The sequence below is a fragment of the Dipodomys merriami genome, unplaced genomic scaffold (assembly GCF_024711535.1).
Source record: "Dipodomys merriami isolate MVZ:Mamm:240054 unplaced genomic scaffold, mDipMer1.0.p SCAF_163, whole genome shotgun sequence".
NCBI lineage: Eukaryota > Metazoa > Chordata > Mammalia > Rodentia > Heteromyidae > Dipodomys > Dipodomys merriami.
In genome coordinates, this window is record NW_027202971.1 from 2038876 (window position 1) to 2065339 (window position 26464).

At 55.0% G+C, this 26464-nt stretch overlaps 1 protein-coding gene and 1 long non-coding RNA gene across 2 annotated transcripts; one reads left to right on the forward strand and one right to left on the reverse strand.

The window, feature by feature from the left end:
* Positions 1 to 6155: 6155 nt before the first annotated feature.
* On the reverse strand, positions 6156 to 18757 carry Slc15a4 (solute carrier family 15 member 4). The gene is made up of 8 exons (XM_070024894.1): positions 18227 to 18757; positions 16129 to 16424; positions 13625 to 13793; positions 13170 to 13247; positions 12716 to 12884; positions 8602 to 8757; positions 7636 to 7794; positions 6156 to 7143 (listed from the first exon to the last, which is right to left on the reverse strand). The coding sequence occupies exons 1-8, from the start codon at positions 18755 to 18757 to the stop codon at positions 6968 to 6970; spliced, it is 1734 nt and encodes a 577-aa protein (XP_069880995.1). The 3' UTR covers positions 6156 to 6967.
* A 481-nt stretch (positions 18758 to 19238) lies between these two features.
* Positions 19239 to 24939, forward strand: LOC138828766 (uncharacterized). The gene is made up of 3 exons (XR_011372346.1): positions 19239 to 19634; positions 22577 to 22695; positions 23593 to 24939. It is a non-coding gene; the product is annotated as an uncharacterized lncRNA (long non-coding RNA).
* Positions 24940 to 26464: the final 1525 nt, after the last annotated feature.

The following is a 26464-nucleotide window of genomic DNA, read 5'->3' on the forward strand; positions in this document are numbered from 1 at the left end:
AGACAGCCCCAAAGGAAAGGGACCTGTGAGGACAAGGCTAGCCCCTCCCAGTGAGGGAGGAGCTGAAGGCTAGCCCCTCCCAGTGAGGGCGGAGCTGAAGGCTAGCCCCAACACACGGAGTGGTCCTTGCAGGGCCGGTGGAGGGAGCTCGGGCCGCTCAGGCCTGGCGCTCACCTTCCACCACCAGAAGAATCTGACACCTCGAAAAGCCACAGAAAACTCCTGAGAGGGAAAAAAAAAATCTCTAAATGGAAAGTCCCTCTCTCTCTACCCCACCGATTTTAGTGTCCCCAAGCGGCACAGAGCCTGGAATTTTCCAAGCATGCCAAAAGATCAAAGGCTTTCTTTCTGTGTGAGACTGGACAGGAATGCTCCCCTCAGGCTGGGGATGCAGACCTGTCTGCAGGTTGGACATGGTCTTGGCTGTGTTTGTTCTGGAAAGGCCTACTGAGCCGTCACATAACTCCAGGAGGGGGTGAGAGACCAGGGTGTGAGCCAGGCACCTTTGATTAATCAAGAAGTGGTTGTCCAGCAGGAAAAAAAAAAAAAGACACATTTCTGCATTTCCTTTTGTGAATAAATGCTTTTTTGGAAGCTGCTGGAAATCTGCTTCTTTTTTCTCCCCACCCATATCAGATTTTTTTTCATTAGTTCTGAACATGATTGATCTAGCGGCAGATTCGGTGATTTTTCTACAAGGCATTCACACTCGATTGTCCTGAATCCAATTAACACTGGCAGAATGCCACTGCCACGCCAGGGGGCCTGCAAAGAGAGCTTTGTGGTTCGCACAGAGCAGAGCTGGCTGTGGATTAGTAGGACAGGCGGACGGGAGATGCCAGACATCCAGCAGGATCTGAGGGAGCCGTCCAATGGCATCCAAGACTGGACTCCTGCAAAGGTGAAAACCAAAACGTGTGCGGGTATCTTTCAGCCTGGTCAGGCGGGGCCGGCCTGGGCACACAATGCGAGGGCCGTGCTACCCCTCTTCTGATGGTGTAGAAAACTGTGGTGGCCAAATTGTGTCTGCCGGAACCCCAGCCCAAGGACCCTACTAGAAGGCAGGTCTTTAAAGAGCGGATTGCATTCATGGGACTTCCTGATGAGAACAAGCGTGGACACCCATAGAGGAAAGACCAGCTAAGGACTCAGAAAGGGGCGATGGGGATCCACGGAGAGGCCCCAGGAAGGAAGCACACTGGCCTGGGCCTTCATCTTGGACTCGTGGCCTACAGGATGGGGTGAGAGTCAATGTCTGCCACCCAAGCCTGCCCACGCCTGGTACGTTGCTATGACAACCCTGTGGACAGAGGCCAAAGGGAGAACTAAGAATGTTGGCTTGCCTTCTGCACCTCCCTGCCACGTACCTGGACCCAGGATTTTCTACGAAAAATGGTGGGACCTATCCCAGGAGCCTCTGCTTTGAGCCACAGAGACTCCAGCGAGGAGCGTGAGCAGGGCGCTGACTGACGTCTGCCACAGGCTGATGACACGCTCCTGGTGCCAGGGAGGTCGGGAAGGCAGGGAGCCAGGGCCCGGACACAGGCCTTGTTCTATCTCGGAGCCCAAGCCGCTTCTGGGTTGTTCTGCGGTGAGGTGTTGAGGTGAGGGTATGAGTTTTCTGTGTACTGGTGGCCTGAGTAGTAACGTAGACGCTTTCACACGAAAGGCAGGCTCAGCACAATGGGGTGGAAGCCATTGGCACCCAACCAACACAGACATCGTGAACAGTAGAGCCCACGGGGGCCTCTGTGCCTGCCCGAGATCAAGGTGTGACCTCCATGAACTCAAATGAACAGCCGTGGTCGGCATCCACTGGAGAGCCTAGCCAATGGCTGCATTTGAGGGCTTGCGTCCAGCCAATGAAAACAACCCTTCAGGTCAACCCCCCCCACCCCCCACCCCCCCGTGGAAAGTAAACTCTCTGTGCCGCCTCCCTTGCTGATGCCAATTGGCTGACGCCAATTCTTAATTTCCCAAACACAAGCAGTTTCTTCTGACCTCCTGGTCCGCCTTACTTTGGCTTAATGACCGGTGAGAGAGGAAGTCCCCAACGGGGCTTGGTGATGCTCGGGGCCAAACCCTCAAACTGCACCCCGGCCTTGCTCAGACTCTCCGAGGGGCCCGTGCCCAGCACCAAAGGACCCGGTGCTTCTTCACCAGCTGGTGAGGGACCTAACCATGACCACCAAGAGGAGAGCAGCCAGATCTATCCCCTCTCCTCCCCAGACCCACGCCCTTCATCCTAAGAAAGGAAAAGTACCACCTCACTTTAAAGGAGTATGGGCCACTGAGTTTGTTTCAAAGGTTAGTAGCGCACACGTGTGAGGGATGGAAGAGAGTAGCGTGAGGTCACGTTTTTATGACTGTGAAGCAGTCTGGTTCGAGGTGCGGAGCTGATGTCCTCCGTCAAGGACAGCGGAAGCCTTGCTGATTCCCAGAGGTCGCTCCGCTCTTCAGACAAGGAGTCGGGTAAGACAGTCAACCAACGAGGAGTGAATGAGGGAGACATCGCCCCGCCGTGACCATACACACACACTCAGACACACGACACATGCACAGCCATTAGGCACACAGAACAAGCATATGAACACACAGACACGTGTACAGACATGGAAGGCATGCAGTCTTAGGCACACGTGTGTACACACACACACGCGCACACACACACACACACACACACACACACGCAGCTCTCCCTACTCCCTCCAATTCCCAAGGCCTCACACAACAGAGGAGTCCCTGGCCAGGAAAGGCTGCGTGGACACGCTCTCATGTATGTAAACACTTCCTGCACTGAACCTCTGGGTTGTATCCAGGACCTGCTGCAGACTTCATGGGCTCTGGTCCTTCTAAGAGCCTCAGCCTCGTGGTCTGTGGACAAGGGGTGGGGCAGGCCCCTCCCTGCAGTACAGGCTCAGAGCCGGAGCTAGAACCAGGAAGGCTCTGCCCGGCCTCGGGGACGGAAGTGGAAATGCGCCTTCCATCTCTGCATCCGAGCCCTGCTGGGACCTGGTCACACCTCACACAGGTGACGCTGCGTGGCTTCAACACTTAGGTCTTAAGAGTACAGCTCCAGCCCAAGTGTGTCTATACAAGTCCTGTTCTGTGGAAAGACAACTGCTCCAAGGCGTGAGAAAGCCCAACGGAGACTCCAAGAGGCGACACAGAGATACCCGAGTGACCACGCGGGGAGACCACGGGAGTGTCCACGCGGGGAGACCACGGGAGTGACCACGCGGGGAGACCACGGGAGTGACCACACAGGGGGACATTTGGAGTGACCACGCGGGATACCGTGAGAGTAAGCCACATGGACAGACCACACAGATCCACTGGTGATGTTCCCTTATGACCCAATCACCTCTGAGGAATGTGACCGGTTGGGGACGGAGCCCTTTAACACTGGAGACCATTCTGGAACAAAACAGTAACACCCAGTAGTGACAAGGTCCCTCTGGAGAGCTGTCTCAGGACAGCACCCGGCGGGTTCCCAGGACTCAGGAGGGGGTGGGGCACTGGGGAAGGCGTGTCCACCCAGATGGGCTTAGCCCCCAGCGCCATGGCGGGGGAATGAGCTTGCCCAGACACTTTAGGGCCAAAGCTTCCTGAACATTCCTTCCCAGCGTGCAGGCTCCCGCCACCTCTCCGGAACGACATCTCAAGATGTCCGGCTGTGGTCAGCAGTGTGCCATGTGTAAAGGGTGGCCGCACGCCTCACGCTGCATCTTATCTGTCAGAAGTCCCGAGTGAGGCGGGGCTGGGGGTCAGACTGCACTTGCCATCAGCCTGCAGGTTCACTTTAGCAGTGGTCAGCTCCCAGGGAAGGACTGAGGGGTAATAAAGGCCCACGGAGCATCGGGGAAATAATTATGGAGGATCCCTCCCAGACAGCGCTCAAGCCACGGAAGTCAGGTGACCCATGCACCACAGGGGCCCCAGACTCCTCTGAGGGAGGAGAAAGGCCGTGTGAACAGACACGGAGACCAACGGAGTAGAGAGTAGTTGTCCACTGCTTTCTGCCCTTTCTCCTCCCAATCCTGGAAAGTTTAAGTCAGGGGAACTCGGTGCAGTGGGAACTCTCCCAGAAGGGAGCAGGAGGTTCCAACTCAGGAAATGAGGAAACTGCAGGAACTTGGTGCTCCAATACCCTACAGAAAAATGCGTGGAATAGAAGGATCCACCCACAGGGCAAAATGGAAGATTCCACCACTCAACCCCCAGTGAAGAACTTAGCTGGGTGCCTGGCGCCCGGTGGGTCCACCCAGTGAGAGCCGCAACCCAGTCCAAGCTGAGGTGCAGGCCAGCTTGAGGGACGGTTTCAATCCGTCTCCCTCCAGCCGAACCCGTTTCCCAGCGCCCTAGCCAAAGAACATGACGTGGGGAGACACGCTGCCCGTGTATCCCAGGCCGGCACCCCGTTTGAGTTTGGGCTGTGCTGTGCCCACTGGGCTGCCCTGTGATAAGAACTGAGCAACTAATTATGGAAAGAACGAAGCGATGCAAGTGTATCTGCATGCAAAGGTGCTCTGCTGCTCGGGGAGAGGGAGCCTCCCGCCCACCGGTTCTGCACAAGCGCGGTGGGCTTGTGAGAGCAGCGGACGCCATCACGCCTCGTCTACTCTTGCTCGTGCATTCGCCCCGCCAGCCTCCCTCAGTCCTTCCTTGCTGCTGTTACTGTCACCGTGAGAAGCCTTTGCCCTCCACAGCCTTGGTCGTGACTGCATCTACCTTCTCCCAGCTCAAAGCCGTCCCAACAGCCAGTGCCCTGGCCACTTCACTCAGGCCTCTCCCTGCCCAGCTCTCTGGGAAGAGCCTTGTCAAGGGAGTGTTTCATGAGCTGTTTGTCTTCTGCGTACCCACTCTCCTCCTAAGGGGCTTCCTCAGGACGGAAGTGACTGGGGGCTCGCGGAGCCTCTGCTGCTTCCAGACAACACAGACGCAAGCTGAGCCAGCCCGCCAGGCGCCCAAGGCCGCTCCCGCCTTCCCCGGACCCTCAGGCTGTCCTGCACGTGGAGGCCTGGACTAATACCAAATGCTTTTTTGTTGTTATTGTTGGTTGTGGCAGCAATTCAGCTCAAAGTTAGCGCTCTACCACTTGAGCCACAGCACCACTTCCGGCCTTTTCTGCTTATGTATTGCTGAAGAATCAAACTCACACGCTCTCCTCGTAGTCAGTCATCAGGACTTAGAACAAGGGGTAAGACGCCCTCGAAACGGAAGCCCGTGGTGGGCTAGAGAATGGTGTTTTGCTCTCCACTAGTTTCCTCCGATGCAGGCTCTGTCTCCACATGCACTTCACCCCACTGGACTCCACGGGGAAGCCCGCCAGTCAGCAGGGGCTCCTGGCTGCAGGACTGGGGTCACACACCCCTGACAGCAGATCTGAGTAAACAGGCCCCTGCAAGTCTGGCCTGTGTGTCCAAGCACCACAGGAGAGGCACGTGGCGCACCCACCCACCTCCCCAAGGACCACCACCTCTGCACAGCAGGAGAGCACCTGGTCAAAGGTGGGACCTCAGGGCTCCAGTTAACGGGACATGGACTCCATGCGGGTGCTAGCTGTGACCTATGAGTGAGTGAAGGCTGTTGGGCTTCCCAAAGTCAGCACCTGCATCTGCTTACGCCGCTCTCTGCTGGAGTGGTGGCTGCCCTCTGGGCACCAGCGGCCTGTTCGGCATACTGAGACTGAGACGTGGCCGCATCAGGGACCTGACCGCCAAGGCCCCTCCCATTCCATCTCCTCACGGAGACACCAGCTTCAGACCATGTCTACTGGTTTTGTCCTTGCTTCAACCCAGTCTAAAACAACCAGACACTCCGGATACTTGTGGGGTGGGTGGATTAAGGAAGGAAGGATGGGAGATGCGTGGTAATGGCCAGGATCAGACTCCCCCTGCCCTTGACCCTGACGGCCTTTCCCAGGCGCATTGTGACCCACTACAAATGAGGATTTGAACTGAGCGTGACGTCCCAGGCATTAGAAGAGTGCGAGGCCTCGGCCTATCGTTCCTCTGAGGGGCGTCCGTGTTCATTACCCAGTCGGCAGTTCTCTAATGGTGGGCGGTCCGCGGCCTCCGAGGCCAGCTCCACCCCTGCCAGGAGCCGACGTGTGTGTGAGGAGCGACAGCAGCCACACACACGACCGTGCGAGCTCACGTCTGGGAAGCTTTAATAACAAAACGACACCAAAGCACAGCCACAGACAGAAGAGCTCAGAGCAACAGGACCAACAGCTCTGACCTAAGTACACGCACAGCGAAGTCCTCCTGTCCGGAGTGAGTTCCGTTAGCAAGGGCTTCCTCACCACCATCGGGCTCCGGTTTCATCAGTACGCTAATAAAGTATGGACACGGGCAAGGCTTATGACACGCTGGAGGGCTCCGTAGCTAAAAAGGACACAGATTTAATACTGCCGCATGCCTCTACCTCTTCCAATCACGTCTGTAGTTTAAGGAAGAAGCCTCCTGAGACAGGAGACATTTACACCTCCAACCCACTCCCAAAACACCTGGCAAGCGGCAAGACCTGCAGCCATGAACACGGCGATCACAGAGATAAACCCACCGGCACCGGACACACCTTCTTCTCCAAGGACCCCACCTGCCTCAGGATACTCCAAGTTGGCTGATTTATAAAAGGAGACCACATGGTTTGTGGCAAGTGACAGTATGTGTGTCAACCTACACACCTATACTCCCCCCCAAGACTTCAAGCCCTGGAGACCTGCACTTCTCCTCCAGGAGGGCCGGGCTGCCAGGAGACCACAGTAAGGCACTAGGTCTGGGCGAGGAAAGAGAGAACTGTTCATGTGCCACGCAGGGCTGGGAGGCCGGAGGCCCTCCCCGGTGCCCTGGCAGCGGCCCAGACACCTGTCTCGTGCACTAGCACGTGAGAGCCCTGGGACTCCTGTGTGGTGCCCAGGAGGGCCCCGGGCTCCTCAGTGTGGCGCACACAAGGGCCGCCGTCAGGCTCGTCCACTGGCAGGGCCGGCGTCCACTCTTCTGCTGGCTGGCCCTCCATCCACTCTTGATCGCTGGAGGTCATACTTCACAGAAACAATGAGGAAAAGCAGGAGCGTGACTCCTTGAATGGCGGCCAGAAGGAAGAAGTAGTAGTTCAGGTGGCAGCCGTTGATGTTACCTGAGGGCGAGGGAAGGTGTGAGCCCACCCCTGGGCTGGCCTCAGCACCCTACTGAGCGCTCTCCAGCCACCACTGCTCAGAAAAAGGCCAACAGTCACTTGTCCAGCACGCAGCCAGCATCGCTGGCTTCTGAAGGTCTTAGGAGTTCATGTCCTGGTGGTCTGGACACAGCGAGGAGGGAGGGGCCACACCAGAGGGATTCCAGGCAAGCAACAGGGAGCACAGGCGTCCAGTCAGAAGAGAGGGGCGAGGAGAGCGGTGACTAGGAGGGGAGGGAGAGGGAGGGAAGGGAAAAGGGAGGGGAGGGGAGAAGGGGAGGGGCATGGAGGGGAGATGGGGAGGGGAGGCCCGAAAGTGCTGCTCATACAACACTGCCAAGGCGAAGGGTGGCAGGGCCTTGGGACAGGGTCCTCTCTGGGTCCCCTCTGGGCCCCACGCAGCCCCGCAGGCCAGCCCTCCAGCCTGGCCACCGCACAGGAGCTGGCTCTTACCAAAGTCTGTGTGGCTGCTCATCCAGCCGATGGCTTTGACAGACACCAGAGCCAACAGCCCCGAGCCCACGAAGGAGCCGACCCCAGAGAAGAAGAAGAAGAGGCCCATGATGGCGCTCTGCATGGACTTGGGGGCAGCCGAGTAGGCGAACTCCAGCCCTAGGGAGGGAGGAAGGTGTTTCGTGAGCAGGCCTCGCCTGAGAGCGAGCGCAGGCTCCGCACGGAGACAGCGCTGGACCCAGCTCGGCGCGCCCACCCACCCTCAAGGAAGCGGCAGCTGAGCTGGGCTCAACACCCGCTCATTTGTGCTCCTGAAGACTGTTCAAGAAACTAAACTCCTGCTCGAAAATAAAGTATGTGTACTGACATGAAGAATCGACTTAGGGATTCTATTTTGAAAGCAATAGATTCAAAACCATCTCAGCGGGTCCGTCTATAAATTCATACCGGGAGACGTGCCACGTGTGCTAACGCAAGCCCACTTCCTCGGCAAGCATGAACCACCACCCTGGCTGTCCCCCATCTCCCTGCTCCTCCCAGCAGGCACGTGGGCCTGCCAGCAGACACGTGGGCCTGCCAGCAGACACGGGTCCACGTGCCTACAGGCACCCGTCCACACTGCAAAGTCTCCAACAGCGAGAAGTCTGCAAGGACGTAGTCTTAACATTAGATTTGCTTTTTACATCAGATCCATAAGCCATGGCTGAGCCAGAAGACAGCCAGGTGCTCTTTTTCTGTCTGGTGACTTATTGTAGGCAATGAATTGTCATGAAAATGCTTCTGAGTAGTTTTTGACCCTATAACAACACCTATAACAACAGCCCAGCAACCATCTTACTATTCACCTCCCAATCACAATCTCCCTGCCACAAAATACAAAAGCACGTGGGTACTGTGTACCAACGCAGTCCAACACCCAGGACACCACGCCATCCCCTCAGCCAGACACCTGGCACTAACGCTCACCTGCGATACTTGCAAAGATCTCGCTGATGCCGATCAGCACGTACTGAGGAAGCTGCCACCAGATGGGCAGGTCTGCCGCGTGGTAGACCACGTTGCCGATCGTTTGATTGATGGTTTTCTCTTTAACAAGGTCCAGCCTTTTGCTCTCCAAGATTCCTGTAATTTGTGAATCAGTCAGTCACGCGCGTGATGATGAACATTTACCACCAAACTAAACAACCAGGTGTTTGCCACAGTGATCTCTGACAATTCTGATCCAGGCGTTGGAAGCTTTCAGATCCCTGTGCTGCAGCCCGCAGGAGCGGCGGGTCCTGTCGCCTGGTCTCTGTGTCACAGGTGCCTTTTCAGGACCACAGGTGCCCATTGGGTTTGCCTCATCAGCTCCTACACTGCTTGCTCACTCATTCCCAGGCTACACACGGGCAGGGGCTGAGCTCCTGGTGCTGTCCCCACATGCTGAGAAGCAGCAGGGCGAGTCCCACAAACCCCTCAAGACCAAGATTAACCAGCCCCGTCCACAGCCTCACACATCCACACCCACACCACCAACGGCCTCACACATGTACACCAGCACCATCAACAGCCTCACACATGTACACCAGCACCATCAACAGCCTCACACATGCACACCCACACCATCAACAGCCCCACACATGCACACCCACACCATCAACAGCCTCACACCATCAACAGCCTCACACATGTACACCAGCACCATCAACAGCCTCACACATGTACACCAGCACCATCAACAGCCTCACACATGTACACCAGCACCATCAACAGCCTCACACATGTACACCAGCACCATCAACAGCCTCACACCATCAACAGCCTCACACATCCACACCAACACCGTCAACAGCCTCACACATCCACACCCACACCACCAACGGCCTCACACATGTACACCCACACCATCAACAGCCTCACACATGTACACCCACACCATCAACAGCCTCACACATCCACACCCACACCATCAACAGCCTCACACATCCACACCCACACCATCAACGGCCTCACACATCCACACCCACACCATCAACGGCCTCACACATGCACACCCACACCATCAACGGCCTCACACATGCACACCCACACCATCAACGGCCTCACACATCCACACCATCAACGGCCTCACACATGCACACCCACACCATCAACGGCCTCACACATCCACACCATCAACGGCCTCTCACACATCCACACCATCAACGGCCTCACACATGCACACCCACACCATCAACGGCCTCACACATCCATACCCACACCATCAACGGCCTCACACATCCACACCATCAACAGCCTCACACATGTAGACCAATACCGTCAACAGCCTCACACATCCACACCCACACCATCAATGGCCTCACACATGTACACCAATACCATCAACAGCCTCACACATCCACACCAACACCATCAACGGCCTCACACATCCACACCAACAACATCCTCACACATCCATGTATGGTGCGGATGGCTCCTAGGAAGGTGACAAGCGGCCACACAGGGGATCTGGAACTGGGAAGGAAGTGACCACAGCCACCACAAGTACCACACAGAAGCAGAGGCAGATGACTGCAGTTACCACAGTGAGCCAAAACCCAAGTGCCCTACAAAGAAACACACAGAACGCACACACATACGTACACACACATGGCCTGACTCTCCATGCATGTCTACGTAACACTGCACGTCCCAGCACAGAGAAGTCCGAGTGCTTGAATCTGTGTGACACAGCTCACCTGCACCCTCTCCCCACTGAATTAACACACATCACTCTTTTACTTACTTTCCTAAGCAGGTTAAAATCAGCTTATCAACAGGATTTCGCTTTCACAGAAATGGGTAAGGCTGGTTCAGCACAGACCCCTAAGTACTACGGGTCAGCCCTGCTGAAGAAGGGACAGCACTGAGCATGCTCCTGACCGGGGCCCAAACCTTCCTCTTCTTAGGAAGCATCTATGATGTCAGTAACCCAAAGCAAGGCAGAGGTGGAGCACGGCTCAGTGGCAGGGCAGGGCCTCATAGACACCAACCAAACACATGACCATATAACGCAATCCCAGTACAGGAGACTGAAGCAGAGGGTGGTGTGTTCCAGTATGCCTGGGGACATACTGGAATGATGTTTCACGAAACTCCCAATACACATACAAATTTTTTTGCAGGGGGGAGTAGTGGTCCTGGTGCTTAAACTCAGGGCCTGAGCTTCTCTTTGCAAGGCTAGCACTATGACTGAGCCACAGCTCCACTCCCAGCTTTTCTGGGGTGGTTAACTGGAGAGTCTCACAGACTTTCCTGCCTGGGCTGGCTTCAAACTGTGATTCTCAGATCTCAGCCTCCTAAGCAGCTGGGATGACAGACGTGAGCCACCGGAGCCTGGACCGCACACCAAATTGTAAGGAGACAAGCATCACCTAACCGGGCAACACACCCTCCTGTTGCCCTACGCAGCCCGAAGAAAGCCATGGTGTTGCCTGGGTGGCATCTGAGAGCTTTCAGAGACGCAGCCCTTGCCGGCAAGGGCTCAATGCAGACACATGGCGCAGCCCTGGCCAGCCCCAGGCCCGTTTCCTTCCCATCTGCACGCGGCCAGAGCTGGCACCGTCTCAGGTCTCTGCTCGAGCCCACTGACATTGCTAGGTAGTGTTTACCACATCTGCAGGTGGAAGAGGCCAGCGGGCGCGGGTGGCTGGCGTTCCACTGGTGAGCCGTGCTCAGGGCAATGCAGATGTCAGCACACTGCCCGGCCCATTCAGGAGGGCAGGCACACACCACCTTTGGCCCTGAGTACTGCCCTGCTTCCAGTTCCTTAGTCCCTCACCGCAACCTCGGCTTCCCCAGGCACCCAAGGGTCACCACCAAAGCCACCGCACTCCACATGAAAGGGCAGGTCCACCGCAGCCTGACCGGGCACTCTCAGCTCACTCAGGGGGCACTTGTTCCTGCACAGACAAGCCGGAAACCACAACAACACCCCATGAGCCCTGAGGGGTGGTTCAGCCCTTCATGAACTGGAGGGAAATAACAAAGGAGCCAGAAGATGCGCCTCACAGAAGAGGAAACAGCACAGAGGCCGACCCGGGAAGAAGCCGAGGCGACCCAGCAGCACCGGCCTAAAGGACACCCACAGGAGGGATCCCCCCAGTGCCCACTGCCGGCTGTTCGCGCTTGCTCAGGTCCCAGAATGCACGGCTCCAAGCGGAAATGAACATAAAGAAAAGCCCCAGTATTTGAACTATTTGACCAGCCAAGAGCTCAACATCTAAACATCACAGCTGCTGGAATATAGATTTCTTATGCCTAGGGACTCATTTTTTAGCCTGCTAAATACTACACTATGCTCTCTGGCAGCAGACGAAGGACCCATTGTCTGAGAATATTAGATGCTCTCCCAGAGCTTGCTGCGGAGCTCCTCAGCCTGCCGTAGGCGATTAGGAATATCAACTTTCTTATCACACAGCTAGTTTACAGGTCAGTAATTCTCAAGTATTAATATTTATAAGCTAAAATTATAAATATTAATGAAGGAAAAGTCCAAGCTAAAGATACCATCAACTCCTCAGCTTTATCGGCAAAGATAAACTATTTCAAAATGTAAGAAATAAGAAAGCTGGACAGCACTTTGAAAGGGTAATTCCCCTTGGTGGAAGAACGCTCAGGAACCAGTTTTTGACTGTGTTTTGAGGTGAGGGATAGAGTTGAGGGGGTAAGCTGATAATAATCTGACACAATTGACTCCCAAGGAAAATCCATACAAAGTCAAACTTGCAAAGATTCTGGGGCCTCCTGATGCCTCAAGCAGAGCTGGGGTTAGGAGTCCTAAGGCAGAGTGCTCGTGCTGGAGATCAGAGCACCAAGTTCACCATCCACCCACCAGCAGCCCACCCTCCACAGCAAAGGCCCAGGTGCGCTTCAGAACACGTCTATCATTTCAGCTCTAAAAGAAAAACCACCATGTGTCCCCAGGAAGGACAGTAACTGTACAAGGGAGAGGTAGGAATGGAGGCCCACTAAGCGTTCTGAGCCGCAGACCCGGACTCCAGATGCCCGGCTACACCGACGCCTGCCGTGCTGGGCAGAGCAGTGGAGCGTGGCCACTCACCCGCAGCAAAGGCGGAGGACATCACGAAGAACATGCCCACCGCAATCCTCTTGAGGGAGGACGGCAGCAGGCCGTGTCTTCGCAGCACAGGATCCACCAGCTTGTCTTTGAGCGGGATGAGCAGCAGGATGAGCAGAGCATCGAACATGGTGAGCCAGGCTGCCGGGAACTGGGCAGAGCACACCACAGGAGACGGTTTAGTCCCTGGCAGGCAAGGCAGACAGCAACATACCGCAGGGAAATGCCCAGAAGGACAGCCACCCTCCACCTGTCACCTCCCAGGGAAGTGCCTTCAGAACTGGGGGGGAGACACACTTCTAAGTAACTGTTTGTTTCTCGGCTGAGGGAGGAGGGAAGGGAAGCAGGGGTATATTAACAGTCTTGTCCACGGGTGAAATCCCGTGCCACCGCTCAGGCTGACAGAGGGTCTGTTCTGAGTCACCAAGGCCCTTACCGTGTGAGGGGTGGTGGTGATACTTGAGATTTCTGGAATCCTCAGATGAAGACTCTGCAAGACATACGTGGTCTGCATCTGGGCACAGAAAGCGGGACACAGGTGAGAGGCAGCGCACTCTGCACGCCTGGGCACCCGCCATCGCCACCCGTGACACGGTACAGCCCTGTGCACTGCCGCCGTACCAGGAGGCAGAAGCATACAATGGTTCAAGCTTCGAAACGACGCATCAACCAGCTGCCCACCCCACAGTCCCTGGGGATCACGTTTGGCAAAGATGGCAGTCATCCAAACGAGACGCTGAGACGAGGGCGGGAGAGCTGGAAACACAGCCACTCCTCCCTTCTCCTCAGCAAAGCCTCAGAGTCCGTAAAGCGGCCAAGGGAGCCCCTCACGAAGCCCCGACCGCCAGGACCCCAGAGGCCTGGGCAGCGAGGCCTGCCTGCGGCACTCACTTGGAAGTACACCGTCCAGTATGGAATCAGAGCCAAGAGCACAGGCACGACCTTGACCAGGGCTTTCACGTCTTCCACTTTGTCCTCCGTGAACGGCCCTCCGCGCGACATCTTACATGAATCAAACAGACTTTGTTTAGAAGATTGCTGAAAGACTCCACTGCCTTCACTTTGGGAAACAGAACGGAGGAATTAGTTTTCTTCTACCCCACACAATCAATTACTTGGCAACAAATTAAGTCTGGGGTAGGAAACCAGCTGACTATACTGAGCCTCTTCTAACTCATCCCGTTACCAACTATACACTCCAAATAAGCTGAGCAGTCCTTCCTAAGGACAGTAAGACGCCACGCCCGGTGACCCAAGGGCCCGGCCACTGCGAAGTGTGGAGGCCAGGAGGGAGATGGACAGCAGCCTGCTCACAAAGCCAGGGACGGGCCTGTGTGGCCGGCAGCACGTTGGGTAGCAGTGCTGGGGCGTGGGGAGTCAGCACCAAGCAGGAAGCTGCATGTGCCAGCGCACGGGCACAAGGGCTCCCGCGTCAGTCCAGGCTGCAAGCTGAGGTGCTTTTAAAGGCTCTACTGGCCCCATGCAAGGAGGAAGCCAGGGCACAGGGTGGTCACAACGCTACAGCTGGGGCTGCGATTCTAACTCGGGCAGTCTTGGCTTGGGAGTCGCCCAGACACTGCTGGTCACAGCTGTTCCTCCACTGCACCCTCGCCCCTTTGAGTCCAAACACAAATGTGTGTCCGTCCCACTAGGCAGCCCCACTCCACGCCCCTGCATCAACACCAACATCCAGAGGCCAGGCACAGTGCAGCAGACAGCTGCAGCCCAGAGAGCATGTGGACACCCTGTCCTATCAGCTGAGCTCACAGCCCTGTCCTGTTCCAGCTGAGCTCACAGCCCTGAGGCCCCTGGGCAGGTGCTCCCCGGCTGTGAGGAAGACCATGCAGTGGGGGTGGCACAAAGCTGGGGGAGGGAGGGCTGCATATTACTCAACAAAGCCAGAAATGCCAGGCGACAATTACTACCCAGCTTGCTCCCAATTCTGGACTCAGCCATGACCACTGCTTCCTGTGCATAAACTCAGCGGCCTGCTTCACCAAGCCACCGCTATTCTGCCTTATTCTCTTACAAAGCACACACTCTGTCCCACTATAAGGGATGTGCTGTTCTTGTTGGGCGCTGTGGAGGATACTGTATACATATCCTTACAAGCTTGGTCTAGGAGAAAATAATTGCACAAAAAGAGGAGCTCTAACTTCCAAGGTATTACTCCTTCCTTCATCTGAAAGTATTTCTAAGTTCTAACGTCCTGATGTATCTAAGATAGGTTTTATCAATTATCTGTATCATGCCAAGGGAGTTTCTATGAAAGCACGGAAGTCAAGATTTAAAAAAAAAAAATGCCCTCTGCGAAAGGACTGCTCACAGGCTCCCGACCGGCCTCGTCACTAGAAGCGGCTCCAGAGGCCGCGTTGGGGCACCATGTTGCAGCACCCGTGCTGCTGCAGGTACAGGGACAGGAGCGGAGCAGACGCTCCTTCCCACGGCCCGCGCTGGGCCTCCCGGCCACATCAGGCGAGGCCCCGGGCCGTGCACAGCACTGCAGTCTCCAGGAGCCCGGGAGTTAGGATGTGGAGAGAGAAGCTTCCGGGCACCTCCAGTCCAGCATGAGAAGTGAACAATCCTCCTTCTCAGTTAAAACCAGAATCCCATCATCATCTGTGGGGACTGCGACCGAGACCAGACGAGGCCAGGAACCACACCTGCAGAACCCAGGGCGCTGTGGTTCCTAGGCCTCTCGGCCACTAGGCAGCCTCCTCAGACAGGTGGCTGGGAGAGCTCCAAAGGCCCCACTAGCCAGCCCATCGCCACTGCACCACTAGGCAGCCTCCTCAGACAGGTGCCTGGGAGAGCTCCAAAGGCCCCACTAGCCAGCCCATCGCCACTGCACAGGAAGAAAGGTGGCAGGGCCAGGCCAGCATCTGGCCGAGCGTCTGCCTGACCACCGTCTGGCCCACCTGACCGCCCACTACCTTGTGCTGGTCTGGGACGGGCTCCCGGACACACACCTTCAGCACTAAGACTGTTCCTGAACCACTCCAAAGGGCAGTTTAGCTCCCATGAAAGTGTCTCAAAACTGCTTCTGTCCTCCTAGCTTAGTGCCAGGGCCCAGGAGTGCTGTGCCGACAACTGCTCAGATTTCCACCAAGGCTTTAATGCCTTCAAAATAAAACACCATATACAGAGAACGTGCTCTATCTGTCCGGTCCTCTAAGCAACTTCGGAGAAACCAGCCGTGCCTGTCCACACTGGCAGGGAGGAAGCTGGGCACCGAGTACATGTGAGCGCCTCCATCTCAGGAAGAGACACACTGCACCCCGATCTCCAGAGGACTCAGACACCACGTAACCCAGGGCCCTGCGCACAGCAAGCATGCACATACCACAGGCGAGCTGTACCCCACGCACAGCCGCAGAGGTCAAGGAAGCACTTACCCACTGCCTGAGCGCCCCCCACGCCGCCGCTGGGAGCAGCAGGAGTAGGTGAGGATTTTGAACATATCCGTGAAGGCGCTGCCGTCTGGGGGCTTGGTGATGAAGACGCTCTGGCCACAGAGGAAGACTACAAACGCCACAGCCACGCAGACCGTAGGGATCAGATAGCCAGAGAAAAAGCTCACGTTCTGCTGGACATAGGCAATGCCTCCTAATGAAAGGATCGCTCCCAAGTTAATGCTCCAATAAAACCAATTAAAAAATCTCCTGGTGGCTTCTGGACCTCGATCTTTGACCTAAAATTAACAGAGAGGAAAAACACTCGCGAGCCTGTGAGGACATCTTGTCTCTTAATTTGTCCTTTCCCACTCCCTCCTCATCCACAATGGCATCACAAGTACCTTACCAATTCCTAGACAAATCTCACCCTCCAGAGGAAAAGATAATGTTCAATGGTATCACAGAATCCTAACCCTAAAATCTGTCATCCTCATATCCTGCAAACTTGGGAGGTGAAGTTGCCTCAACTTAGGGTTTGTAACCAAAATGTCTTTATCCCCAAGGCCTCCCAGAGCCCAAGCCCACACAGCCATCATTTCTACACAGAAGGGAGCCGCCTCTGTGACAGGCACATCAGGTGCTTCTAGCCCCTGGCTGAGAGCCACTGCTCCACTGGGCACCAGTCACAGTACGTCATCTAGGGCACAGCTGCGTCCAGCCCTGCCAGGATAAACAGGCTTTTCACAGGACCGGCTCTAAGACACTCAGAGTCAAGCCAGGCGGCAAAGCCTGAACCGTTAAGATGGCTGACTTGTAATTGTCCCCGCTAGAAAAAGGGCATTATTTGTCCCTCCTCTTTCTGGTCCCTCTTGCAAATACTAGATCCACGTATCCAGGAGGACTGTGACCTCTGCAAAAGGGTTGTCACTGGGGAGACCGGGAGCTGGCAGAAGCATACTGGAGGGTTCACCCTTGGACCTCGGCTGACACCCTGGTGAAAGCCATTCACCCACCCCCTAAAGCGGCCCGCTGGCCCCTCACCTCCCCGCAGAATGCCTCTAGGGCTCAACACAGAGATGGAGACTGTAGAGAGTACCTTAAACCCATCACCTCCACAGGAGGGCGGGCGGAGGGACGGACTAACCCCTGCAGACTACAGCAGGATGCAGGCAGCAGCTCAGGGACCAATCCCCCTTAGGGTCCAGCCAACATCCAGTACTTTGGCATAAAGGCACCAACTCCTCCCCTAACCTTTATTTTTACAGAGCTGTACGGGCAGCATTTACCAGCCAAGCATGTGGCCAGTGGCCTTTAGTATACTCAGAGAACGGCCACCGCTGCTGCCCACCCCAGAGTAGCAGTCACCCCGATGCCACTCCCCAGCCTCCAGCCGCCACTCAACTACCACCTGTGTTCCACAGACACGGAAGCACAGGGGAGACGGGCGTCTGCCCTCCTTCAGAACATTCTCAAGGCCACCACTTCATCTCTTTCTGCGGCTGAATCCCAGGCCGCAGGGAGCCAGATTTCTCATCTGCAAACCACACTCGGGCAATGGCGGTGTCCGGGGAACTACAGTACCGGCACCGAGCAGGCCTGCAGGGCACAGCGCGAGCTCGGGCCAGGGCCGGGCACGGGGCCTGCTGGGGCTTCCCTCCCACCGGGCCTGCACGAGCCCCGCCTGCAGTCCCGGCCTCGGACCCGGGCGCTCCCCCTCCCACACGGCCCCCGCTGGACAGGCCCCGCAAGGGACCCCTGGATCCTGACGGGCCCGTGGGGCACCGAGGGGCCGAGGCCGCCTGAACCCAGACTGCTAACCCGTCACAGACGCTCTTCCTGCCCCCCCCAGCCTCAAACACAGGAAGTGGCGCTGAGGTGTCGCGAGGCCACCGGAGGCTCGTCGCTCCCCCGGGGGACCCTTGAGCCGGGGCCCCGCCCTTCAAACGGGCGGGGACGGGGGACGGCGGGTCCCCCCACGAGGAGGCTGCGGCTCGGACGCGGGCGCCGGGCCTCCCCGGCCACCGGGCCTTGGCGTCTGCCCCGTCCGTGGGATCCGAGCCAGCCCCGCTTCCCGGCGGCGGGCGGCCCGGCCGCTCACCTGGTCGGCGCCGAAGGGCGTGATGTTGGCCTTGACGGTGGCCACGCCGAGCCCCACGAGCGCCAGCCCCGCGAAGGTGGCGGGCGCGCAGCGGCGGGCGGCGCCGGGGCCCGGGCCGGGCGCGGAGCCGTTGCGCGGGCGCTCGGGGCGCGGGGCCCCGCAGAGCGCGGCGCGCGCGGCGGGCGCGGCCAGCAGCGGGAAGGCCAGCATGCCCAGCAGGTAGAGCGCCAGGCTGAGCAGGATGGCGCGGGCCCGGCCGAGCCGCGCGTCGGCCAGCCAGCCGCCGAAGGGCGAGCCCAGGTAGGTGAGGCCCATGAAGAGCAGCAGCGCCTGGCTGGCCTGCGCGCCCTCCCAGCCGAACGGCGCGCCGTTCAGGAACAGCACCAGGTTGGACGTGACGCCGTAGAAGGCGGCGCGCTCCAGCAGCTCGGCCAGCAGCACGGCCCCGCAGGCCAGGCGCCGGCCCGCGAACGCGCCCGCCGCGCGCCGCGCGCCCAGCAGCGGCGCCCGCTCGCCCGCCGCGCCCTCCATCCGCCTCGGCCGCCCGGACGCGCTCCCGGCAGGCCCCGCCGCCGCGGTCTCGCGAGACCGCTCCCTCCGCCCCTTCCCCGCCGCCCCCTCCGCGACGCCCCATTGGGACGGGCTGCTGTCGCTCATCCTCCGGGCGCTTCCTGTCCCGCCCCGGAAGCGCGGCGGAGCGGCAGGCCTCGGCTGCGTGCGGAGGAGCTGAGGGCCCGGTCCGCGCGCGCCGGGACCGCGGCCCAAGGCTCGGGCGAGGACGCCGAGCACGCGGGGCGGCGCCGCGGCACGCGGCCGGACACCCGGGCGACGCCTCGGCAGGGCCGGACCGGCCCTCCCCGCGCCCCGGCCGCGGGCCTCGCCCCGCACCCAGCCCCGGCCGCCCCGCGTGCCGCTCCCGGGCCTCGCGACGCCCGGCCGCCGACCGCGCCCTCGAAGGCCCCTCCGCGGTCCCAGCGCCCGAGCACCGCATCCCCGAGGACGTCCGGTGAGGCCGGGCCTCCGCCCGCTGCACGGCCTCCAGGCCGGGCCTCCGCCCGCTGCACGGCCTCCAGGCCGGGCCTCCGCCCGCTGCACGGCCTCCAGGCCGGGCCTCCGCCGGTCCGGACTCGCCCCCAGGAAGGAGGCCGCCTTGGTGGTCAGCCCTGGGCGCCCCCAGCTCTGGCTCTCCTTGAGTTCCGGAGCGGTCATAGACTGTTCCCACGAGTGGCTCCCGCCCGCGGGTCTGACTGCAAACAGCCCGCACGGAATCCGAAAAGGGAAGCCAACCCAGCCCCAGCGGTCGGCCGAGGATCCGGTCCTTCATCCCCAGGCCCAGCCAGCGCCCCACAGAGCTGCTCCTAGCGCGCATGAAGTCAGCTCTGTGACTGGTCAGAAAGTCAGGTCTTTGGTATGACTTTTTTCAAGCCCTCACTTAGTCGACCCTATGGCAAAAACTTGGTGCCTCTTAGGTACTTTCCTCCCTGTGTTAAAAACCCAGAAGGCCAACGTTCACCACCAGGAGGGGCAGAAGGGGAGCCAGAGCAGGGGAGAGTGAACTTCTGCTTCCCTCCCCTGCAAGGGGCGCTAGATGTCAACACAGGCACAGCGGCCACACCTAACCACTGGGTGTTAACCCTTCCAAAGTTCCTTACAGGCAATCTAATCTATATGACAATCTATAAGGCACATAATTGGTAGTTATAAACGTATTTGAGTATTAGGTTGGCCCTTACAAGGAAAAATGGCAAGAGCTGAAAGTGGTATAAAATAGCTCAGCTATGTGAGGGAAGAATGAATTGTTCAATTAGTTCTGTTGGAATAAGTGACTAAGCATACGGAAGAAAGGGGCTTCAGATTTAGTACCAACATAAGTTGCAGATATATATTAAACCACACAGACCAAAAATAAATGCATTAGGACAAAAAATTGGCAAAAAAAAAAACCCTGAGAGGAATGCTTTATTAAGCCAAATAGGAAGCGATAAAGGAACAAGTTAATTGGCTAGACTACATAAAGTCTTAAAACTTACTTGTATAATAATAATTGCAGAGTCAAGGAAAGTGATTTAGGGGGTCACTGAAGGCCCAGGGTTTGATCATCTGCATAACAATAACACGAACTGAAAAATACATTGATAAGCATATGACAAAGTTAATGTCTTTGTTTTATAAAGAGTTCATAAGAAATTTTGTTTTTAATTTTTTTATTACTACTATCAAAGTGATGTACAGAGTGATTAGTTACTTAAGCCAGATAATGAATACATTTCTTTTGGGACAGTGTCACCCCTCCATTCCCTCTGTTTTTCCCTCCCGCCCCCACCCACAAGCTATATAGTTCATTTTCAAGGTAGTATCCAGTGAGTACCACTGCATTTGTTCACCTTTTGTCCCTCTTTTTATTTTATTTGTTTTGAGATACTCTTACTATAAGTTCAGGCTAGCCATCAACCCACGTCAACTCAAGATGCACATCTACACAGTGATCCTCCTGCCTCTGCCACCAAAGTGCTGGGTTTATAGCGTGCACCACCATGACTGGTTCAGCTGAAAAATTCATAGGGACATTATGAAAGTGTTGATGTCCCAGAAATAAGATGAGCACAGTAGACAGCCAGGCCCTTTAGTGCATACTGCTACACATCTCAGTCAGTATCTATTTTCCCTATTGATAAAACTGCTCTTTCGGATTTTTCTTAGTTAATACAAGCTACTTGTGGCTTCCGTGGGGCTGCCAGATAACCTGGTTCTGAAATGAGCCTGTAATCTAAGTTTACCCAATCAGCAGCATTTTATCTACCAAGCAAAAGAAAAAGGTTCAGAGCTAGGCACCGGTTCCACTTTGCTTAGGCCTACGCCCAAGGCTTATTCTAGAATGAGTAAGAAAAAGAGATTCTTCTTTTAGCTGTGTTTATAGAAAAATATAAGCCTAGAGTTGCCAGGAACCATTTTGTTAAAAAAAAAAAAAAAAAAAAGCAACTCGGCAGAAATGAGATTAAAAACTTTTTTTTAAAAACTCAGCCTGTAAGCTGGGCACTGGTAGTTCATGCCTGTAATCGTAGCTACTCAGGAGACTGAAATCTGAGGATCATGGCTCAAAGCCAGCCCGGGCAGGAAAGTCCATGAAACTCATATCTCCAATAAACCACCAGAAAACTGAAGTGACACTGTGGCTCAAGTGGTAGAGCACTAGCCTTGTGCCGAAGAACTGAGAGACAGCGCCCAGGCCCAGAGTTCAAGCCCTATGACAAAAACAAAAAAAAAACCCTCAGCCTGTAGGTCTTGGTTCTGGTCTTAGCAGAAAGTAGCAGTGTTCCTGACATTTCAGTTATAAGCCTGAGAATTCTCTTTTTGGTCATGCGAATGGAGATTTAACTGCAATGGAGTTAACCCCAACTAGCTTAAGTAGTACAAACACACACACAAAGGAATGCAGAAACAAGAAAGAATACAGATGTTTTCATAAAAAAAAAAAAAAGCTTATATCAGAAGAGGGCATGTTTTGTCACGACATGAAATTTGGTGGCAGCAACCTTTTTGGAGGTGAATGTGATCATAAGTGGTCCATGGAAAGGTAAACTCGTACCATTTCTGGAGGACAAATACTGCTGTGGAAACTATGTTCATCCACAGTTGATGCAGTTCTACTGTAGGAATTGAAAAATGTTTACTGCAACATTGCTAAACTAAACAGCAAAATGCTTAGAAACAGCACAGGGTCTACCTGGAAAGTGTTAACGGAATGATAAAGCATGCATACGCTGAGATGAGCTACTATGTCATTATTTACATGATTTGGTCCATGTAGGATTATGAAGTGAAAACCTCCTTGCAGAAGTTCTCTGTGGCAGCATAACAGATTGCACAACTCCTGCAGTTTAGAACAACATTGGTTATTAGCTCAAAGTTGTACAGGTCAAAAGTCCACACAGAGCCACAATTGGCCCCTCTCCTAGTGGTCTCAAAGGTGAGTGGATAGACACTCGGCCTGGAGCTCAGGGTTCTAGTCCCACTGCTGAGGCCCTGGTGGCATACACCAACTTGTGTTGAACTGCCCATTTCCTTGCTGCCCATCAGCTGGGGGCTCTCTTCAGCTCCTAGCACCTGCCCGCATTTCTTGCAACATGGCACCACCACGGGGAAAGCTGGCAACAGAGAACTTCCCACGGCCCCCACTCATCACATCAGGAAATGCTCAGTCTTCATTATTACTTACCTCTCTCTTTTGAGATAGGGTCTCTGTGTAGCCCTGGAATTACAATTCTCCTTCATCTTCCCAAGTGCTTGGAATACAAGCAGGGGCCCTGCAACTGCCACACCCAGCTCACAGAATGCTCACTGCCTTTAAAGGGACAGTCACCAGCTAAGACTCGGAATTACCTTCCTATCCAGAGGGACCAAATCACAGCTGCAAGTTCTCTTCCGAGGAGCTCTCAAAATGGTGTTGGATTGAATAACCAGGAGAACAAGTGAGTACACCTCATAGCTTGTGGACCATGCAAGAATTTTGCCTGTCACGATAATTGATAAAAAGAACATACTGCCAACAAAAAGAAACAAGAGAGTTCCTATATCTTTCTTTTTTTTTGGGGGGGGGGGGGTCTGGTCATGGGCCTGAACTCTGGGCCTGAGTGCTGTCCCTCAGCTCTTCAGTTCAAGGCTACTGCTCTACCACTTGAGCCACAGCGCCACTTCCGGCTTTTTTCCCCTGCTTATATGGTGCTGAGGAATTGAACCCAGGGCCTCATGCATGCAAGGCAAGTGTTCTACCACTGAGCCACCTTCCCAGCCCTTCTATTTCTTGTAACAATAACAGAGAGTAAAAAAAGCAAAAAATTAGCAACAAAAATATTCCCCTGAGGGGAACCAGAGAAAGCCAGTATAAGAATACATGGCCTGGGCTGGGAAGGTGGCTCAGTGGTAGAGCGCTTGCTTCACATGCATTAGGCCCTGGGTTCAATTCCTCAGCACCACATAAACAGAAAAAGCAGGAAGTGGCTCTGTGGCTCAAGTGGTAGAGCGCTAGCCTTGAGCTGAAGATCTGAGGGACAGCGCCCAGGCCCAGAGTTCAAGCTCCACAGCCAACAACAACAACAACAAAAATACATCACCTTGGGGGGAAGTTCTAGGTCTTCTGTGTCTCAGGCTTGTGTGTAACATGCTGGGGACACAGCACTCCAGCTGAGGCTGGTGGGGATTCAGTGAGGAGCAGAGTGCTAGAGCAACATTATAGACAGCAAGTACCTCATAAGCGGATCAAGCAGCCTGGCTCGTTTCCATCCGAGAAGTCTAGAAAAAATGGAATATTGATACTGCTTGTCTCAGGGCTGTGGGACTTTTACAGCTCTTTTTTTGTTTATTCGCAGGCAGGGATGAGAATCTTTGGGAAGCATGTCAGCATGCTGAGAAGTTAAAATCGGCTCTGCCCAATGCTTAGAGGGCCTGATTTCCTGCGGAGGCTTGGAGGAAGAATGCTTCTGATGGATTTCAGCCTGTTAGTGAAGCCACCCTCCTTCACAGAAGGTAGACTGCAGCTGCTTCTTTCTTTCCCTTTGGTCATTGCTAAATGCTGTGAAGGAAAGTCAGGGACAGGAAACAAAACCAGAGCACACACCACAGTGTCACACATTTCTCCTCTTCCTGTTTTTCTGTCCCTCCCTCTCTGCCACTGGCAAACACGCATGCATATGGACATGTATGAGCACGGGTATACCCAGCACTCACTAGTAGAAGCACTTTAAGGAACACTGAAAGCACAAAGACCAAAACCTTCCATAAAAACAGACACAGGGTGCTCCGCTGCTGACTACCATGAGGATAAAGATGCCGAGTGCTGATTTTTACAGAGCCCCCCCCTGAAGCCAGTGTGCCATGGGGTACCCCCTTGAAATGTACAGGGGGGACAGCAATGCTTCATTCGTCCTTGTGCTAGGAGCCACCACTGGCTTTATGTGCATTTCATGGCCTCCTATTGGGCATGTCTGAAGCAGCCCCACAAGAGGTGCCCTGTTTTCTGTCTTTGTCACCCTTCTTCCTCCTCGCCAGTAATTTTGTATGGATACCTCATGATAATGTATTTGCTTCAGTAATTATGTCTAGATACCCCATGATGACATACTTGCCTCTGTGCCCTTTTATATTACTTGCTTGGGAGAATCATGAAAGACTTCATCAAAATGAGCTAATTAACTATGATGTTTATGGTTTTCTCATTTTACAAATGAGTAAACCGAAGCAGTGAATATATAAAGTAATGGGTCCCAAAAGATACACCAGACATCTCTCTCCTGAGAGACCAGGTGTATTCCAGGAAAGTCAAGTGTGAGTTCCCATTCCCGCAAAGCATCTCCAGCCCTGGAATGCATCATGCTGCCTCCAGCCTGGAGTCTGGGCGCCTCAGAAGGTGGAGGTTGGGGGACCATGGTTTGAGGCCAGCTGGCATAAAAGTTCTTGAGACTCCCATTTCAACTAGTGGCTGGGTGCAGTGGCACGTGCCTGTCATCCCCAGCAACATGGGAAAGAATAAGTAGGAAGTTCAAAGCTCAAGCCAACCTTGGCAAAAAGCAAGATCCTACCTCAAAAATAATGTCTACAGGGGCTCCAGGCGTGACTGGTGGTAGAGATTACCTGCCTCATATGTGTAGGCCCTGAGTTTTCCACATAGTGCTAACCAATTTAAAAAAAAATAAACAAACATAGCCACACACATACAATGACTTGGTTGAGTTTGGCAAGTGTTTACTGAGCGCCTTGGCAGCACCCATGTCCTCTCTGGAGAGTGGGGAGTCAGGATGCTGTAGGGGCAAGGGCCGAGGACACTACCACAGCAGCAGACCGGAGCCAGGATGTGGGAAGGGCATGGAGAGCACAGGGAGAAGGAAGGCTGAGAACTGTCCAGATGGGGGGCTGGAGCCTCCCAAAGGCAGGCGTGTCTGTGGTAGGATAGTGTATAGAAGGCTGAAGGCCCAGAGAGAGATATGCCCACATCCTAATCTTCGGGCCCCAGGAGCATGACAGTCTCGTTCCATTTGTGCTGCTAAACAAAATACCGTCTCAGCTCCTCTCACCCCAGGAGTGGGACAGACACCGGGTGTGTGTGGCCGCTGTGTTTGTCAGCCTTCAGATACAAGAGCCAGGTCCTCAGCCTGTCTCCACTTAGGTGTAAAATCTGCTGGTTCTGTTTCCCTGGAGGCCCCTGAGCAAGGCCGGCAGCTGTTGACATTTTAGAAGGACAGTGCTCTGGGCAGGGCTGTCCATCACACTATAACGTGTTAGACCTGCCTGGCCTCATAAAATACTGAGAGCTTTCCTTAATCATGCTGACGGCAAATTCCCTCTACATCCCCACATTTCCCTAAGTCCCCTCAGAGCAGTTCTGTGTCTGTTTCAACAACTCATGAGCTGTCGAGGGACTGAAAAGAGGAACATCACAGGCAGGCAAATATTATCTGACAGGATTAAAATCACAGTGAAGAGCCTGCTTATCAGGAAACTGGAAAGTGAGGGAGATGAGCGTGGTCCAGCAGCCTTTTAGAGAGAAGTGAGTGAATCTAATTGTTCTACAAAGGCAGTGTGAACCTCTTTCCTGCTCCCTGCTGTAAGGAGTGGGCCACAGGTCCTAGGTCCTGTGGAGGGCTAGTGGTGGTGCTAGGGCGACTTCCCTTGGAAGTTCTTAGTATTTTGGGGGTGAGGTCAGTTTCAGGAGTTATGAGTCAAATCTGTCAGGCATCACTGCCTTTATGTATCTTTGTAAAGTTCTTACCAACCCTGGCACTCCCTGTCCTGGTTTGTTGGATGGACTTGTTCCCAGAGTCCATCTGGGAACATGGGCTCCACTTTCAGATGCTTCCTGCCCCTCATTACAATCCCCACAGCTCTTCCCAGACAAAGCCGGCCCAGCTAAACACCTCCAGATTCATCCTGTGAAAGAATAATCAGGCCGGGTACTGGTGGCTCACACCTGTAATCCTAGCTACTCAGGAGGCCGAGATTTAAGGATCATGGTTCAAAGCCAGCCTGGGCAGGAAAGTCTATGAGACTCTTTATTTCTAATGAACCACTCCCAAAACTGGAAGTGGAGTTGTGGCTCAAGTGGTATGCTCACCTTGAGCTGAAGCGCTGAGGGACAGCGCCCAAGTCCAGAGTTCAAACCCCATGACAGACAGAAAAAAAAACAAAAACAAAAACAGGCAAGACACCAGAGTAGTAAAAGAGTTTATTAGGAAAGAAAGATGTCAG

Bases quoted from the DNA above. Each gene is read 5' to 3' on its own strand.
- Slc15a4 (XM_070024894.1), bottom strand. From the start codon at position 18,757: ATGGAGGGCGCGGCGGGCGAGCGGGCGCCGCTGCTGGGCGCGCGGCGC. The intron at 16,425-18,226 runs GTGAGCGGCCGG...TGTTAATTTTAG, and splicing joins CGCCCTTCGGCGCCGACCAG to GTCAAAGATCGAGGTCCAGA. The intron at 13,248-13,624 runs GTGAGTGCCGCA...TTCTGTGCCCAG, and splicing joins ACTGGACGGTGTACTTCCAA to ATGCAGACCACGTATGTCTT.